This window comes from Colossoma macropomum, unplaced genomic scaffold, assembly GCF_904425465.1.
Source record: "Colossoma macropomum unplaced genomic scaffold, Colossoma_macropomum, whole genome shotgun sequence".
NCBI lineage: Eukaryota > Metazoa > Chordata > Actinopteri > Characiformes > Serrasalmidae > Colossoma > Colossoma macropomum.
This window is the reverse complement of record NW_023494807.1, coordinates 15,270,254-15,290,596: the sequence shown is the minus strand read 5'-3', so window position 1 is coordinate 15,290,596 and position 20,343 is coordinate 15,270,254. Positions and strand designations below refer to the sequence as shown.

General features: G+C 40.6%; 1 protein-coding gene across 3 annotated transcripts in view; it reads right to left on the bottom strand.

The window, feature by feature from the left end:
* camsap2b (calmodulin regulated spectrin-associated protein family, member 2b) overlaps nt 1-19,730 on the bottom strand; it is a 74,079-nt gene extending 54,349 nt beyond the window's left edge. For all 3 annotated transcript variants that reach the window (XM_036556116.1, XM_036556115.1, XM_036556114.1), the window contains exons 1-2: nt 19,131-19,730; nt 2,735-2,994 (exon numbers count right to left, since the gene is read on the bottom strand). In XM_036556116.1, the coding sequence (XP_036412009.1) occupies nt 2,735-2,994; nt 19,131-19,278 (408 nt within the window). In that variant the 5' untranslated portion in view covers nt 19,279-19,730. The remainder of the gene's footprint in view (nt 1-2,734; nt 2,995-19,130) is intronic.
* Nucleotides 19,731-20,343: the final 613 nt, after the last annotated feature.

The following is a 20,343-nucleotide window of genomic DNA, read 5'->3' as shown; positions in this document are numbered from 1 at the left end:
ATGATATGGGCCCTTTAAGACATAAATTCACACAGTCTGTGTCTGTGTGTGTGTGTGAACAGATGGGCTGAATTATGTGGTCTCTCTGATGTAAGCGCATTAAAAATTAAGTAACAAAAAAAAAATAAATAAAAAATTCACACTGGCCGTATACCGCCATAGCAGTGGATGATCTGACAGGGAAGAGAGAGAGAGAGAAAGAGAGTGTGCGAGGGATATAGTGTACATATGTGTGAGATGGAGAATAGCAGAGACTTACAGAGAGAATATGTGTATATGTAGAGAAACTGTGGCAGAGAGAGACAGCGAGAGAGAATATGCTTGTGTGATTAAGAACAAGTATAAAAAAAGCGAGAGGCAGATGGAGAAGGAGAGAGAGTGAGCGAAGAGAGAGGAAGTGAGGGAGACAGAGAGAGAGAGAGATAAAAGAGAGAGAACTGCAATGCAGAGGGCAGCAGTTCTCCTTACCACTGCTCTATCCAGCTCTCATGCGTCTGTATTTATTAAACTCTGGTGTTTTGCACTGTAAGGGCTGAATTATGCTTCTGTGTCTGTGAAACCGAACAGATGTGAGCATTGTGTGCAAAATGGTGAATCTACAGTATTCTACTGAACCATACTTCAGAAGCTGGGTGCCAGAAAAGCCCACATGCTACACCACATGCCGTCATTGTATCAATGCTTTGTAACCTAAATAACATTCCAACACTTCCACAATAGAATAACTAGGCTAAAACTCACTTAAAGTCAACGTGAATAGAAAATCACAATGCACAACACTGGTATATGGTGACAACCAAAACTAAGAAGACATTTCAGTGGCAGAAGTCATTACACTTCAATGAAAGATCATGGAAAAACAATACTTTTGTCTTTTAAATGGTATAGTAGGATGAACAGTGCTTAATATGATCAGGGACACAAACTAACAAGGTAAAACAAAAAGCTAAATTTTTACGTTGACTGTAAACACTGCAGTTCAGTGTGTGTGTGTGTGTGTGTGTGTGTGTGTGTGTGTGTGTGTGTGTGTGTGTGTGTGTGAGACGCTCACACACACACACACACACACACGCTCTGTTTTCTTGCCTGGCTGAGCAGTGGGTAAATGCAGTACTGTAGAGGGTAACTGATGTGTGAGAGCATGTTATTATTTAGATTACGTCACCTGATGACAGGCATCAGAGAGAACTGATGGGTCCTTGTTACAGAACAGTGACTGTTACACAAAGAGAGAACCAGAGGAGCAGAAAGAACATTTTCCACGTTGTCTAGAACATGGTCATCAAATCCATTACATAACCCCAGACTTTCCACCATGGAGAAACAGCCAAGCACCAAGGTTGGAAACACAAACAAACCACTCCTGGACCAAGCCTTCACTTTACATCATTCCAGCAAGGCAACACTGGAATGACTTAAAGCAGCAGAAACGCCAGTTTTACTGGACTGCAGCACTGCACTGTTAGGTGTTTTTCTTGCTCCAACACTCACCTTGTGAAAGTTAATTGATAATTAACTGAATCCGACGTGTTAGAGCAGAATTTTACTGAGCTGAATAAGGCCCTTATTCAGCGGGTCTGCAGTATTCCCTGTAAGTACAGGCTCTATATTTTTGGTTGGATTTTGCAGATGTTTTTCAGACCACGTCATGCATCTTCAAGGATTAACCTCACACGCATAGACTCAAAAAGAAGGTCTGGCTTGATGTTTAGGTCTCAAATGCAAATCAACATTGTACTGATGAAGATATGACAACAATAGTAGATCATTCAAATCCTCAGAATTCTCTTTTAACACGTTCGCTATCAACCGATTCATCCACTCTGGGAAGGGGCCCAAAGCACAATGTTACAAAATATTCTGCCGCACATTTTGTGCAACTACACAATTCCACCAGAGAGGTCCCCAAAAAGTCAAGCTTTACATATTTTACTGTGAATGAGAAAGGAGTATAACAATAATTATGTTCCCTCTTTCTATCTGGTTTTCCTGTTCAAAGTTGATTTGTTTGAAGTCGGTGAAAGTGTAGCAGCTCGCGTAGCTCAGTCATAACTAATTTCTGTTCAGGCTGTGCAACAAGATCACTTCTGTCCATGCTGCTGCCACTCAACAGAAGCGTTCATTCTGCTACAGTGCTCCTTAAGCACAGCATTTCTGTTAGTTCAGGCATGTACAGCTATGGTTCAGAGCACATTATGAGAGATATGGGAGCAGTATTATTACATATCTGTAGTATGTAGACATCCACAAATGATAACTGTCAAACAGAAATATATTATGATTCAGTACCACTAACTCTCATAGACACTCATAGACTAATTTTCTAGCATTAGAAAGTAAAGAGAATTATACATTAGTGATGCAACTGACTCACTGTTAAAGTAATTCTATAAAGAGTATTAACTGGCTGTATTATTTTACTACACACTGCTATTATAGTCGAGTAAAATCCCTGCAGGATTTTAGTGAGAAAAGGTCTTTATACATGATTTATTATTAGACTATATGTCTAATATTCCTATTACAGTATATCATGAGACATTCATTAGCAGCAGTTTTGTCGATAACAATACATCCATGTAACCTTAATATCAACAATTTATAGCCCAACAATTCACATGTGAAACACGGTAGCCCTCACCCTTACAGACTGTGTGCATTCAAGGGGATCACACAGGATTTGGCCAACTTTGAGAACAAATTAGAAAAGAGTAACAATAAAACAGTTTCTCACCATCTGGATAGGTGTTTTGCAGAGGTCTCTCTCGGTGACAAGTCGCTCCTGGTCAGTGACATACAGTCCTTTCTGTGCGAGGGCCTGGATGACCCCATTGTGACCAAGTAGGGGTTTGGCTGCATCACTACGCAGGATCAGACTCCCAGCCCTGCAGTAGAGCTCAGCAGACAGCAGCAGAGACACCACTGGGGGCTTCAGGTGCTCCTGCTCATATTGATCCTTATAGAACGGGTCTTCCAGCTCTGCCGGGATGCTGTCTATAAAGAAAAAGAGGAACACACATGGGGTTAAAAAAATTGTTAGCAGCCCCATTGGGATTTATAATACTATGTTAGCACTAAGCTAATGGTGGTGCACTTTAACATTTTCTGGCAGTTGTAGATTAAACACTTTCAGAAGTTGATGGTTGATTCAACTGTCAATTCCTAGTCATGTTGATGGTTAATCTTAACCACAGTGCCTTCAGCCCAGCTCATGAAGGCCTCACAGCGGGGGAAAATAAACTGATATGTGTCAGAAACCACATAAGTATGTCTATTTGGGATAACTTAACATCACAAAGTGACAAGTGGGCCAGTTTGCATGATGCTAACTGGTTGCTAAGCTTTTATTACTTGTTAGCCACATTAGCCTCCAGTGCAAAATTGAAGAAGCAAACTCTGGACACCAAACACTGGCTGATCAACTACATTTGGGGGGGGGAAACCTGTGCACATTTGACTACTGGCTGAGCCAAATGCCCATTTGGGGTAAACAAATCAGCCCTACATTTTAGCTCAGTATAGCCAGTCGAGATATAAAAAATGGAGGATCCATCATAACTGATAATCCTATATCACTGACTATATCATTGAAATCCTATACCTTTGTAATTTTCACACAGATATCAATGATGATACCAACACTGCTTTTTAGACTTAGTACCTTTGAGTATAAACATGAATAATAATCTGTGAGCTGAGTTTCTCATAACTGGCTGAACTAGAATTTATTTCAAAACAACTGATGGAACTGACCCCAACCTTACTTCTTCTTTGATGCAGTCGTTCATTCAATACTGATTTCTGACTGTGTGTGATCTGACCTGAGGGCAGTGAGAAAGACCTGTGGCTCTTTACAGCTCAGCATGACAGAGAGACACTCTGTTGAGCCTCTAATCTCATTACCATGCACTGAATCTGATTTAGGGAATCTCTCCAGAATAGCTCCACACACGCGAATGCACACAGACACGCATTCAGTGTTTTTAATGTATACACATGTGCAGACACACTTTAACTAGCATGCATGCAGGATTCTTATTAACAAACACCAAAGTCTTCTAAAATAAATAAAATAAAATAGTATTTAAAGTCATAGTGATTTGTAAGTCACTCTCCCTTCTTACCGTGATGTATTTTTGAGTGAAACTAGCCATGTCTCAAAGATAAGGATGCAGTCGAGACCTTCCTGACACGTCACAGCAACGTGACGTAAGCAACGTTACGCTTGCTAAAAACGTTTTACAAAAGTTTACATTTTATTTTAGACTCTGATGCTGCAGAATTCTCACAAATGAAGGATACATTTTTCAGGCTGCTTCTGAAGGATCCTACAAAACGAAACAACCTCCGGTGATGTAACAGCCGAGAAATACAGGCTTAGCTTTTCTTTTTTACATCTTACACTGAAGCTATAAGGCTAACGTAGCTAAAAAGTAATGGAAGTCTATTACATCAAAAATTGTTTTATTAGCCTCGTAGCGCTGCTGCAAAACAAAAGAAGCAAACTTTGAAAACCAAGCATGTCTTAGCTGATGGGCTCCATCTGGATACATCTGCTTTTTTTTGGTCCATTTCTACAAATCAGTTGTCTGTTTAAATCTGTAATTATACTGTACTGACAAGAATCTCATTCAACCTAATGAGAAACTGTCGAGCAGCAGGGTAGCATTTTATTCTGTTAACTTCATGTAGCTACCCTAAAGCGAGGGTTACACTATACGACCTCAATTTACCCCAATTTTTCTTCCTTCTTGCCAAGTCTGTGCTGGCTGACTATAGCCTAAAGATTTTCTGGGCAGTCAAGTGGACGGCTGGGAGAGAAAATGAGGAAGCGTGCGAAGGGCAGAGACACAGATTTTTAGCCTCCTGATCACATTACAGAACCAGTTGAAGTATATCAAACATTTGATATTTTTCGTCCCAACTATGAGCGTGATCTAGTAGCATATGCTAGTCAGCAACTCAATCTGAAAGGGTTCCCCCAAGAGCCAATGAGAACTGACAGCGCAAAAGAAGAAAATACAACAAATTCATTTAGAAAAACGGCAAACAGACTTTCACTCGTGTAGCAATGCTTTTTAATGAACCACACAAACAAGTGCATGTACATTAAAAACTCTAAAAACTACCATGCTAATCACATCACATCCACCACCCTCACCCAAATGTGATTTTACCTGCCACTTCTCTACAGTGTCAGTGCAACAAGCAGCAGTAAGCTGCCAGAGGTTTAGCAACAAGTCATTTTGCATGTGATCCCCAATATTTCAGTCACCCAAAAGATATCCAGAAACCAGTCAGATGGTGTGAGATAGCCAATCTGTTTATAATCTGTTATGGGTTTAAAAGTCCTGTAGTGTACCTAGAGGTGCCCAACACAGGCCACAATACTTCAGGAAGTTGTTTACGATACACAATGTGTCACAATATATATTTTTTTTATTTAACATGTTAGAACAGACAAAGAAATATTATCAAAAATTATGAATCCAATTACTTGTATACAACATTTCACACACTGTGCTGCACTAAATCTAATTAAACATGACTAATAATGCTCCCTTTTAATCAAACATGCAGTTGGAAAGTAATTTTTAAGTAGACAATATCCTTGAGGCTCAGAAAAGCATACTGTGATATACTGTGATGTCATTTATCATGTCAACAATAAAAATTGTTCTATTGCCCAGTTCTAAGTGCATAGAAGGCTTAAAAAACTTTGCATATTTTACAAAAAATAAGCTGTGTGTCACAGTTTCTAATTAGGCGGGGATTTTTGCCAATGTTCGGTAAAGCTTTTCCAACTTTGCAACGGTTACTATGAAAGCATTGTGGGCAAAGCATGGAAAGGTCAACTGGCAGCTAAAAGGCTATAATATTTCACTGTTTCCGAAGTCTGAGTAAAGATCTTTAAAATGCAGGGTTACAGAGGCTGGACAAAATTCCCTCTTTCTTGCTCTGCTCCAGTATGAGTCAGACTCTGGGTGGTGGATTCCAGCATTTCCCGGCTTATTTCCTCCGAGTGTGTGCGTGTGTGTGTAAGAGAGAGAGAATGTGCGTTCAAGTTTTCCAGCAGCAGGAAATGCATGTCTTGAAGGTGCAGTATTTAGCTTCTGTGCACGCCCTTCTGCGTGTTTGGGCACATTGAGCGTGTGTGTTTAAGTGGTGTTCACAGATCTTTTGTTGAATGTTACGGTTGTATCCCTCTGAAAGGAACACAGACTTACACAGACTCTGAACAGACAATATTCAGAAGGTTTTCTGGACGTATGTCTGTGAACTAGCGTTATCACAGGACGTCTGTAATGTTTATTTGTACAGGATGTGTGATCTCTGTATTATGTTATTTATAGACAACATGTAAGGGGTGGGGAATACAGCAAAAATATAACATCCCAACTCGAAGGCGGTTTTACAACAACTCAGTATATAGAGGGATATTTAGCTTTTCTGAACTTTGCAAACAAATAGGAAGATACAACAGAAAAACAGCAATGCCATGTTTTAGAAAACTAGCAGTATAATGATTCAAAGTTTTTTAAGCCATTAACTTAATTCTATTTTTTTAATTAATGAGATATTAGTGTAAAGGGCTGGCTTCAAATAAACTACTTCCAATAAGACCTCCAAAAAGTTTACGCAGTTACTATATACAGTGGTTGTTGTTGTTGTTTACAGCCTCTCTATAATTGATCTAAATAAGTCTTTTTACAATTCGTGCAGTTGTTTAGTCTTCTAAAAGTACTGACAACCCCAATGACAGTAACATGTATTCTAACGTAATTTATCACAAAAAACACATCGTATTTTCCATCTCTAGCCTATAAAGCATACCTAAGCTACTGCACACAGTAGCCTACATAAAGCCAACAGAAGCATTGTTCCCCTGACAAGTCCTTTACTAATGTTTTCTGGATTTTAACGTTTGGTTTCATATTTTGGGCCAATAGTTTTCAGCTTCATCTAGGTTCCCAAATGATACAGCCGTATATTTGCCAGTATATCAACTTGCATGAGATTGAATATTTGGGGTTATTTCACAGCTCAATTCATAGCTTGTATACAATAACCCTTACAGGTAATAGTGCATAGTCCATGAATGGTTACTGATATAACTGAAGTTCCATACTCTGGTAATAATTACACGTTAAACTAATCACATCCAAAAAGTGTTTTAGTCCCAGTCCTGTAAAACTCAGTACTGTTTTACCTGCCTGCCTAGATAGCTAAACACAGCTTATCGTACACTCATACTCGCAGGTGACAAGTCAGTAACGTCACCGCAGGTTTGTCTCATGTGGGTGTGTTTGGACGTTCTTGTAGTTGCATCTGGGTTGTTGCTGCTTTGTTTAAAATATTAACCTTGGTTATATTAACCCCCATGTCTATGCTTGGCCTGAGGAATTTGTTTGATCTAGTCATTAAAATCTTCAGCCAGCCACTGTGTTGCTTGTTAACTAAATCACAGTTACAAATTGCCTACGCCCATAGGAAAGCACTGCTAATGTAAACGTATGGTGAGTTTAAGCCTCAGACACTGCTAACCATAGAGGCACAGAGTATCTTATCTTTCGCTTAAGATAAGCTGCCCACAAATATGCGAGTATCAAAACCTTTATCTTTTGCGAGTTAAGCTGCTCATAAATATTAGGATGTTGTCAGCTGCATTCCAGATGTCTGCACATCCATGTGTACACACTTTTCATGCACTGGTTTTATTCTATTCAAAAGAAACACAATTTTGCAAACGGATGCCCACACTGCACATGTTGGCGAGTCTTCTAAGGCAAGCTGTATTAGCTGGATGGAAAAAACCTGTGAAGTTCCGTATTCCAGTATGTTTGCTTCACTGTAGCCCTGTTTTGTATCCTGCCCCTACGCATTACGCTTAAACAACAGTTTGCATGTCAGTCAAATGGCCCTTTGCTGTCAATGTAAGTTGTTCTTGGCCCTGTTAAGCTGCAAATCACATCAGACGCTCTGACGATAGGCAGAGGTCTAGCTTGCAAGGCTAAACACACCTTGAACAGAGGTGTGCTACGTCTCGGTTTATAAGAGGGGCCTTGGGCCTTGTGAAGCTTTGTAAAGCATAGAGGTCATGAAATGTACCAAAAATGAAAACTCCATAAAACTGCTGGGTCAGGGGAAACCATTTTCTGGCAACCTCTGAAAAAGGTTGTCCAGAAAACACACCTCCTCCAGAGCAAAACACACACACACCTTCCTGAACACGCTCCTGAAAAGCCTTTTCCCTTTGTGTGGGTCAACCATGGGAGAGGAGGGAGGCAGGAAGCAGCTCAGTCCGGAAGGCCAAACACACAGAGGAAAAGAGGAGTCAGCCTGCAGCAGCATTCCTCTCAGCAGGACACTCAACTACAGACACTGCATGTATGAAACTGACTCTGAACCACAATCTGAATCTACACGCATTACTCCTCTCACACTAAACTACAGATACTATACAGCTGAATTAGGGCTGCATGATGAATCATATTTGTATTGTTATTGTGAAACAAGTCTCCGCAATAAATGCATTGTTGAGAGCAAATAACCTCATACACACAGTGCCAGTGAGACATCATTACATCGTCGGTGCAAACTGTTAGAAGCCTAATGAGTGCTTCTATGCGCTGGGGAACGTGGGGCACAAGTAACTTAAGCATTTGGCTAAGCGGCCAATTTCAAAAAATGCATGTGCACAGCTCGAAAACTACTCCATGCTAAATAGAAGCCTGTAAACACACACCTAGTATTTTGTTTTAAGTGTGGAAGGCAGTAATTTCTGTCACAACAAACATATTTATTGACTAAGTTCGTGTTCAGCACATGCCTTCAACATGTGGTGTGAGTATGAGGAAAGACTGACTGAGTGAGGGGAGAGAACTCTGAGAACTTGGGCTGGAGTTCTTGGCGGCTTCTGATTGTAGCTAGAAGGCCAGACCCCCCCTTGTAACTGTCACAATACTGAGGAACAGGGAGGAGACGGGGTGGTTGTAGGGATTGCAAGAATTTCGTCAAGGGACACAAAAGGTAATGATGTGAATATATAGGGCATTAGGTTGGAAGGAGGAGGAGTTTCAGGCATGTTCCTCCTCAAAGCTTCAGTTATTCCATTACTCCATGACTGACATTAATATATCTAATCCAGGGTCTTCTGAAAAAGTTAATCAGCTCGAGCAGGTGTGGCAGATTGTGGCTGGAACTAAACTATACAGGAAAGTAGATCTTGAGGAGACCACTGCTGTGGCCACTGCTCCACATTATAGATACGGTCCATCCACAGACACTAGAATTTTGAAACTGATTCTAAGCTACAGATCAACCATCTGAATCTCATCTCCAACTGGAACTGTTACTAAACTACAGACTCTGTCCATGTGAAACTACCCCTAAACTACAGACCGTGTCCATCTTAAACTGACCTTAAACTACTGATACAACCAATCTAAAACTATCCCTAAACTACTGATTCTGTCCATCTCAAACTGACCCTAAACTACTGATACAACCCACTTGAAACTGTTTCTAAACTCCAGACCCCGTCCACCTGAAATTAACCCCAAACTACAGAAACTGCCCATCTGAAACTATCCCCAAACTATAGAACTTGTCCATTTGAAACTATCCACAAACTACTGAAACTTTCCCTTCGAAACTATCCCTAAACTACAGAAACTGTTTCTCTGAAACTATCACCAAACTACAGAAACTGTCCATCTGCAACTTTCATCAAACTACAGAAACTGTCCATCTGAAACTATCCCCAAACTACAGAAACTGTTTCTCTGAAACGATCACCAAACTACAGAAACTGTCCATGTGAAACTATCCCTAAACTACTGAAACTGTCCCTCCGAAACTATCCCCAAACTACAGAAACTGTTTCTCTGAAACTATTCTTAAACTACAGAAACTGTCCCTCTGAAACTATCCCCAAACTACAGAAACTGACCCTAAACTACAAAACCTGTCCATATGAAACTGACCCTAAACTACTGACACATTGCATCAGAAACTATCCCTAAACTTCAAAACCTGTCCATCTGAAACTATCCCCAAACTACAGAAACTGTCCCTCTGAAACTATCCCTAAACTACAGAAACAGTACCTCTGAAACTATCCTTAAATTACAGAACTGTCCATCTGAAACTATCACCAAACTACAGAAATTGTCCCTCTGAAACTATCCCCAAACTACAGACCTTGTCCATATGAAACTAACCCTAAACTACTGACACATCGCATCAGAAACTGTCCCTAAACTTCAAACCCTGTCCATCTGAAACTATCCCCAAATTACAGAAACTGACCATCTGAAACTATCATCAAACTACCAAAACTGTCCATCTGAAACTATCCCTAAACTACAGAAGCTGTCCATCTGAAACTATCCCCAAACTACTGACCCTGTCCATATGAAACTGACCCTAAACTACTGACAAATCGCATCGGAAACTGTCCCTAAACTTCAAAACCTGTCCATCTGAAACTATCCTTAAACTACAGAAACTGTCCATCTGAAACTATCCTTAAACTACAGAAACTGTCCCTCTGAAACTATCATCGAACTACAGAAACTGTCCCTCTGAAACTATCCTTAAACTACAGAAACTGTCCCCCTGAAACTGTCCCTAAACTACAGAAACTGTCCCTCTGAAACTATCCCCAAACTACAGAAACAGTACCTCTGAAACTATCCTTAAATTACCAAAACTGTCCATCTGAAACTATCCCTAAACTACAGAAACTGTCCATCTGAAACTATCCCCAAACTACAGACCTTGTCCATATGAAACTAACCCTAAACTACTGACACATCGCATCAGAAACTGTCCCTAAACTTCAAACCCTGTCCATCTGAAACTATCCCCAAATTACAGAAACTGTCCATCTGAAACTATCCCTAAACTACAGAAGCTGTCCATCTGAAACTATCCCCAAACTACTGACCCTGTCCATATGAAACTGACCCTAAACTACTGACACATCGCATCGGAAACTGTCCCTAAACTTCAAAACCTGTCCATCTGAAACTATCCTTAAACTACAGAAACTGTCCATCTGAAACTATCATCGAACTACAGAAACTGTCCCTCTGAAACTATCCTTAAACTACAGAAACTGTCCCTCTGAAACTATCCTTAAACTACAGAAACTGTCCCTCTGAAACTATCCCCAAACATCAGACCATTTCTATCTGAAACTGACCTATATACACTGTCCATCTGAAGCTCACTGTCAATCTGAAGCTGACACTGAATAACAACCAGTGCTAATAAACTACAGACACTAAGCAGCTGACTGTGACTCTAATCCACTTTGTATGATGCTGACAGACAACAGATACTGTCTGTTAGAGTTAAAGTACAAAAGATGTGTTGTATGTTAGCAGGTTTATTCAGATTCTTCTTAGAGGGCTACAGTAGTTCACTGTTGCACTGTTTACAGAACAACACAGAATCAAATGCAATGCATGTACTTTTCATTTCCAAAGCTCGCAAGACGGAAAACCTACCCTCCGTAGACCTGTCACAATTATTACGTAATCACCAAATGTCACGTTTTTAGATCATGGCAGTTATTTTAGGCGAATGCAATTATTAAAGCTGATTCTAGTCATATTCCACAGTTGTTAGAGTTCACAGTCAGATTATGCTGCAACAAAAGGAATATGAATTGGGTGTGTTGGGTTGAGGAGAATAAATGTAAATAAAAAAAGGAGTACATTTATTCATTAAGACATCAAGGGGCTTACGAAAACAAGAGAAACTTCTTACTTGGTGTTCTAACATGTTTAGAGGGCAGCACTGAGTTTGTTTGTGAGCTATGTAGCTAATTATAATGATTTTAGCATCTGAACTGGCAGAATGGGTTTTTTTTGGTTATATTTTCACCCACATGAAGAACATGTAGCTTTGCATAACACTACACATAATTCTGCGTAAAGCGCTCAGTATACCTCTTTGCAAAATTCTGTTTGCGAGGTTTGCAAGAAGTCGAAAGCACCTTTGTGAGCTTACTTTCTGCAGTTTTGTCTTGCAAGTTCCATGACTTCTGGAAAACGATTCTATCACAGTTACCTACGGCGACGTGTCCAGAATGCTGCCACCATTTAAGGTGAAATGGGAAAATTTGAACAAGAAGCTGGCGAATAGGAAGCCAACTTCAGCCTCATCCTCTTATGAACTTAAGTATGACAACCTATATGTTTTGCTGCTTACTAATACTTCCAAATAACAGACTTAACATCTTACATTTAGGAAGTACTCATTGTTTTAACAAATGCACATTTAGCAGAAAAATTATGCTGTCACTGCCGAAGCACTCAGCATACTTCTTACGAAACAAAGTCGTCCATCTTTATTTCATGGCAAGCCTCTTTTTTACTGACCAATCACAGGCTTTGTCGCGCAGTGTCTTCGTCAGTGGAGTTCGCCCAGCGGTCATGTGCCTTACATGGTCAATGAAGCGCGTCGTAAGTGGATGTTCCTTTTCTTTGCAATTATGTCATACTGTTCGCCGAAGCCAGGTGAATGTCATCTCTGCAAGAAGTATGCTGAGGAATCAACCGTAGACGTTTGTGTAAGTGCGCATGCAGTAGTGATTTGACAGTACAAGTCTTAGCTATTAAGTAAACATTGCTAGTAAGGTAGCTAATCAGCCAATTTGGCCACTTTAGGCTTGTATTTTAAAAAGACAATTGAATGGCTAATCACAGTTATTTGTATGGCAGTCAGCTAAAACTTCATGACCATGACAGGCCTAACGCTCCATGATTTTTCTTTATTTTTGCACATTCACAATGAACTGCTGCTCAGCCTCGAGTCACATGCGCCTGATCTCACACATACTCCTGAGGCCACGGTGATGTAACACAAACAAAAGCACTCATCCCCGTTATGAGTTCTACCACAGATGTTATGCAGAGGGCAGAAAACTCTGCAGCCCTACACCATCTACAGTGAGGACCATTTAACATCTGTTTTCAACATGTCAGTTCCGTAATGAAGAACAGCAAACACAGATTACAGTTTAAAGACACTCAGTATAGGTATCGGGACAACAACAGCAGAAAATGTTTATCAGAAGAAAAAAAAACTAATCTGATCCAAATCTGTAATAAATATATTTGGAAATATTACAGAATCGCTTGTAGTACAATGTAACTTATCGTGAAAAAAACAGATTATGTGATAACGGTTGGTATAAGAACATGGAGTACATAGCTATGTATTACCGTGGAATTACAGTCCTTTTATTTTGTATCCCTATCCATCCTTAATTTTTTTGTTTATTTTTGCTTGTTTAAGCTGTGGTTTTATACTAGTCATGTTGTTGGCTATGTATTTTTTCCCTGTAGGGTACTAAAGTGTTTCAGTAGTTTTACTGTTGTACCTAGGGGATACAGTGATATCCCATCAGTACCAGCAGACAATTGCTTTAAAAAAAAATTGCCATCCAACAGATGTTTGGTTGACTGATATTTTATATGCATGTACATATTGTTTTGCTCAATAGCAGCTTGGGGCTCAGCAGCCACCAAATAGGATTGACCTGTTGAGACATGGGCAAGTTTGCTCTCATAATACCAAAACTAATCAATCTGACACTAAATGGAATCTAAGAGCCATTTATCATTAAATAAATGGCAACAAGCTGAGTAGTGGCTACTCCATTGTTAGTCACATTGATGTTTTGGCCAAAGTATAAAGACGTGTTTAGCAGTAATGGCTACTCTTCCTGTCTTTGTGTGACAAGTTGGTCAGCAGCGCTATTGTGCTGAGCTGGTGTTTCAGTCAGGGCAGGCAGGATACTGATTCAGAAGAAGAAAAGGAGGTGAGCAGGAGAGGTCAGTGTGCTCCAAGTGACCCATAGCCAAATATAGGCTACCTAGGAAGTACAGTTTTGTTCAAGTTGTTTTGTTTTTAATAAACAAAAGCAAAAAAACATTGTTAACTTGACAACACTTAAGGTTGGTTTCCCAGACAGGGATTAAAACTAGTCTTGGACTACATTTTTCCTTTCAGTGGAGAATCTCCAATCAGAATGCTCTGTAGCCGAGGTATATCTGTAATACTAGGGATGTGCATGGGTACTTAAGGACACTTAACTGTTTAAGGTGCTAGCATTAGAAAACTGAAATCACTATTCAGTTATTTGTTATGTTTCATCATGGGAACACAAAGAAAATGTACATCTTCAGTGAAATGCCAATTTTAATTGACTGTCAAATGAGCTTTACTACTGCAAAACATTAGTGCCTTAACACAGGCACATTACCAAGAATACGCTGTTAAGAAAGAGACTGAGAAAGCTGAGATAATGCAGTTTTTATCACTAACTAAGCTAACTACTCTAGCTGATGTTAGCTACGCCCCAAAAACAGCAAAAATATATTTCTCTGCCGAGCATGTTGGCACATCTACCAGTAAAAACACAATGAGTCCTCATCAGCATCCAGCATTGCACTAGTTAGTTGAAGTTTTAGCCCATTAGCTCATCCAAGGCATCATCTATTACTCATCCTACATGAAATCATAATTTCCCTATTTTTAAATACTTAAATGTTTTAAAATATATACTTCTGTGTGCTATTAAATGTTTGTGCAACACCAGTGCTAATCTAAAAAGGTAAGACTACAGCCCTTTATGTCTCTTAGTTTGCGCTGCTTTTTCCTTCCCAGCAGTTAACTGATTACTTATTAATCCTCACGGATACTCAAATATGAAAATGAGTCGGAATGCACATCCATACAAGTCATTTTAAAGTAGATTTTTTTGACCATTTTTATTGGTCCATTCTTTGTCTAATCGCAGCTGGCATTGTAAATTGTATTTCAGATGGAAATGAAAAACAAAATAATTATGAGTTATGAGGTTTTATGATGACAGTGACAGTTTATTCTAGGATAAAACTTAAAACCTACAGCCTTAAATACTATTCAGACAGGATTAGCTTTGCATAGGGAGGTGGGATATGTTTGTAATATTTGTAATATAATGTTTATGATTCACACGGTATAAGAAATCTCAGTATAAATGTCAGAGATGGGAATGACCACTGGATTTGTGCTGTTTCTTTATGCCAGTGACAAGTAGAAAACATTTAATTTAGACCATAATTTCATTTACCACAACCTAATCTGTCACATTGTCGTAAGTGAACGCACTGTGTAATCAGTATTGTCATTAGCTTGGGAATTCACAGCCAACAGTCAGCATCACTGCATAAAATCAAATGTTTCTCCTTTTTCACAGAATAACACAGCATTTTTACATGTCAATTTGCAAGGAATAATAATTAATCTATGGTTATTTCTGTGGTGCGTTTTATAAAAGGTAAAAGGTGCCAGAACCTAGCGCAAAGCCCATAAAAATCACTGACATTGTGGATTCAGATGAACTAAAATCACTAAGAAACACTGATTTAAGTTGCCACTACCACCTTCTCCTGTCCAAACAGTGCTTTAGTGAGAAATACCATGAACAAATCTTCCTACAGACATCAATTCTGTCCTGTTTCAGTCAAAACTATTATCTCATGATGATCAAAGTCAATATTCAATATTTACGCTTAAGAAAAAAACATTATCACCTCAGTTCTTAACAGCCCCTCTGATTCACACACCACTGATCAGCGGCTTACAACGCACAGTCGTGATATATAAGCAGCCACACACCAGCTGTTTAAGCTTCACTGCCACAAATAATTGGCTCACATCTTGCAGATCTATTAAGCAATGCTAAGATCCACAGTGGGTGTAGGAGCTCAAAGCAGAGAGATGAAAAGTCACTCTGTGCAATGAAAATTTAAGTAAGCCCATACTGTATGACCCAAATACAGAGTCTGATAGGAAAAACAGGCAGTCCCTGTAATGACCTCACGCACAGACACAGCCGCCAGAGGCCTTCCTGTTATAGCACACTCCATAGGGACTCTCTGTTGTGGTGAGTTGGGCTGCTTCACCACAAGAAGCCACATCACTGTGTGTGTGTCTTAAATCCAACATCCACCACTGAGGCCTGTTCTGGAAAATTCTATCCTGTTATCATGCTAAGGATTTTAGAAGACACTGAAGATAGAGCATCAATAGATTTTCATAGGGAGAAGATAGGAGAGCCTCATTTGAACACTAATTGACTTACACATGCTCCTAAATGCATTCTTTAGGAGCAACTGCTGCAAAGTTTGACTAGCAATATACTACATTTTCAAACATTCAACCTAACCAGAAATTGTAGCACACCACTCTGAGTTTTTGGAGTACATTATTAACTTGATATTTGCATGCATGTGAAAGGTCACACAGCTAGGATAACTCTGGTGTTTGTTGTGTAATTGAGCTAAGGTTAGCACTGTGGAACATTCATTGCTGTCAATTCACAACAACACAGTTCAGCTCAATAGCATAGTATTTTAAACTGGAAACTCAACGTGTAGCAAATCTTACACAAGTTTCTCCCAAATGTAGTCATTAATAATTTCACCTGCTGGCTAGGTCCCCTCCAATCACACAATGCTCAAAGCCTGGGACGTCCTCCAAGATTCATGAAGCCACCACATCTTTTTGGGCTGCTGTTAATATAACATGGGTGTAGGAGCTCAAAGTAACCAGTGCACTCAGAGGAGAATGCAAACTGCTAATCACGTTACGCCAGGTAAAAGACGCCCGCTCGCGCTGTATGATGGGGAGGCCATCCTCCCCACCTAGAGAGAGGCCAGTCATGCTCTTTCGGACACCCGGCCACAGATGGCTGTGACATCTGCACGGATCAAAATCGCAAACTCACAATGATGGGGCCAACACATGGATGATTGTGCCACTCATTAACCCATTTATAGAAATTCTGAACAAACACTGTAGTGGTATGATGTGAACAGTTTATGTATTTTGACAAAAACTGAGTTATAATTTTCCATTTTTGCCAACGTTCTGTAAAAGCTGTCCAACCTTGCAATGTTTGTGTGCAGAGCATGGATAGGTTATGACACATACTTAATGACAGCAGTGTAGCATACGGCTCCACATTCAGGGAGAAGAGCATCAAGGATTCTACATCGGGTCAGGCTTTTGCATCTCACAGCCTGAGGACGAAAGAAAGCGGTAAATCAAGTCAATGTGCACTGCAGAGGTCAGTGCAGCCAAGAAAGCGTAAAGAAAATATTCACTATGCTCATTAATGGAGAGAAGTACTGGAGACCCTCTGCCCCCACACATGCTTTACTTTACTTGTGATTTCGTTATAAAAACAATTAATCCCAAGTAGGGCTGAACAATTTAGGGAAAATGTCTAATTGCAATTATTCCAACTAATATTGCAACTGCAATTTAAATTGTGACATTTTATAAATTGAGATTCAGGCCTGATTTATTTTGGCCAAGAAGACCAGAATAAGCACTTTTTTGGCTTGAGGCTTGACCCCTGAACGTAGTGTGCCAAACTGCCAGTAAGCTGTGGTTGTGATGTCACAACACATGGAGGTTTGGTTGCTTCTGATTGGTCTAACTTATCTACAGGCATTTCACAAGCTCTTATTAGGTTCAGTTTCCCCTCTTGAAACCTCAACGTTTTTGCTAATGTATACACTTAAAAACGATGGTTCTTCAAGGGTTCTTTAGTAAAGACAATGGTTCTATACAGAACCATAAACACTCCACAACCCATGTACATGCTTAAAAAGTTCTTTGCATGGTGAAATGGTTAGATTTAACAGATGATTAGGAATTTGATTTATGGAGAATGTGCTGCATATGGTTCTATACAGCACCTTTTGAAAAGTGTTCTATATAGCACCAAAAAGTTCTTCTATTGTTACAAGCCTGACATCGTAACAATAGCAGATCCTTTGTTGGTGCCATATAGAGCCATATACAACACATTCTCCATCATTCTGAGGAACTATTTCACCATGCAAAGAACCATTTAAGCATGAAAATGGGTCTTTTAGTGTTTATGGTTCTATATATATATATATATCTATACCACTGTCTTTACTGAAGAACCATGTTTTTAAGAGCCTTGATGATCTTTTCTTAAAAGTGTAGGCTTTAATTTAAAAAAACTGCAGCTCTTGCGATTTGAAAATTGTCTTAAACTGTGATTTCGATATAAAAGCGATGAATCTTTCAGCCCTACCTCCAAAGCACTGACACAGACAAGAGGTGAGGAAACAAAGGGGTCGATGAAAAGGGACAAACGTCTAAGTTCATCTTCTACAAGTGTGCTTCTCCACAACAGTACTGTTGTTTCAATAGTCTGTCACAGTAGCTGGGTTTTGAAACACACTGTCTGTGTTGGGTCCATCTCTCTGAAACACACTGTCTGTGTTGGGTCCAAACACAGTTATCTTCCCGTAGTTAACAGCACTAAGTTTAGCCTGTCTGAAACCAGAAGAGGTTCAAAATGAGTGGATGTTGGAATGAGTGGCACACTGACTTCTTAAGGTTTATATGCAGAGTTTATGTGGTTTCCAGGCGTAACTGTATCTAACAGTGAGTAATAATCTCCCTTTGCAAAGTCTGACAAAGACAAGCCCAAGAATGATACAACTAGTTACAGCAGGCATGTGTCTTTAACCATGGGCCTCTGCTCGCTTAGCCATTTCAGACAGACACACAGTACCTGTATTAATAGTTTTTTGAATGTTCCACGAATTACCTATCAATTCAGGTTTTATGAGCAGACTGAGTCGTCAAAATTGATTTCGGTGTTTAAAAGCGTGTAGAGGCTCTAAAATGAGGCTGTTTTCTTTTCTCCCGCCTCAGGACAGCTTACCCTGCTGGAATCTCCTCTTCCCCAAATTTCAAAGGAAAAGCGCAACAGTTTGTACACTACTATGCTAATCTGTTAAACTAACCGCACTGAGGGACGCTGGAGGCTATCATTTTTTCCATTTTCCCCTCTTGTGATTCATTTTAAGCAGCAATGACGCCGGAATGGTTTCACGTTACTTTTTATTACTGACAGATTTTCTGAGGCACCGCAGTAACCAGGAAACACAGCCACGTTAGCTTTATTCTAACATCGTGACAACTACACAATATTCATTTTTTGCCCGTTTCTTTCTGCCGAACGTGATGTTTCTTCGCTGCCAGTGTCTGTAAACGGGTGAAAAGACGCCCCCTACCTGACCCAAAGGCTTTGGCCACGAGCCACGTCAAACTGCACGATATTTTAGCCCTTGCGAAGTCATAGTGGTCGAAGGATTTGATGGCCGGGACGATGAAGGTCTTCCTGGCCTCCTTGGCCTCTCTGGCCTCGGCCGCCTCTCCCATGTTCTCTCGCCCTCCGCTATGCAGCGGCTGACATTCCAGCGGCCGGAGCTCCAATGCGCCAAAACCTCACTGCCGAATAACGGAGATAACGGAGCACTTGGCGGGCTCGAGGATCACCGGGGACTCTTAAACCTCTTAAACGTCCGGCACACGCTCGGCTCGGAGCTCTGGTCTGACGATAAAAGCCATTCTGTCTTTTCTCCAGCGCTGCTCAGCCCAGCTGCAGTAGTTCTCATCCGTTCTCTGGCATTATCCTCAGGTTGCTGTTGGCTTCATCGATCTTCAGTTTGACCCGCAAAGTCCTCACAGGGCCGCGGTTAAGGATGTCAGGGCGGGTGGCTGAGAGATGTGTGCGATAAAATCGTTGCCGTCTGTCATTTTAGTGGTTTTTCCTCTCCTGTAAGTTTCAGACAGTAGGCTGCGCCCCCCCTCATCCCAAATCACGCTGGCTCTCTGCGGTCCGCCTGCAGCACTGCCCTGAAAAAGGCGGAGCTGCAGTGCGCCTGCGCGGTACGCCCAAACGCAATCTGGCGACCGACGTTTTTTTCCCCACCGGTATTCCTAAAAAACCCGCCCCCTGCACAGCGATTGGCTAATAATATACAGCCATCTGCGCTGGGATTGGCTACTAACTCATTCCCACTCTTCTACGCACGCTGAGTTTGGCCTACTAGCCAATCCTAGCGCAGAGGGCGGGGCGTTTGGAATGCGGGTGGAGAAAAAATAACGCAGTCTTGCAGTGTTGCCTACGCAACGCCGCCACGTGCGTTTCCGCCGAGCTCTTGACATGCTAGCACAGCAGCCCGCTGAGGCTGTGAGAGGAAGCGTCCTTATTTTGGAAAGTTTGAATTATAACAGTCCGCTTTCGGTGGCTTTTGGGTGTCAGCTTGGTGTGGCGATCTGTTTCACATCAGCCAGGCTCCTGAACTTGGATGCTGAGATCCCTGAGCTAGTAATCCAGCTAATTTACAGTAAAAATAAACAAACCCACCATTCTGTGCTTTTCCTAAACAATTCGTAATACACTTTAAATAGTAGACCTTTTGGGGCGATGAAAATAATTTC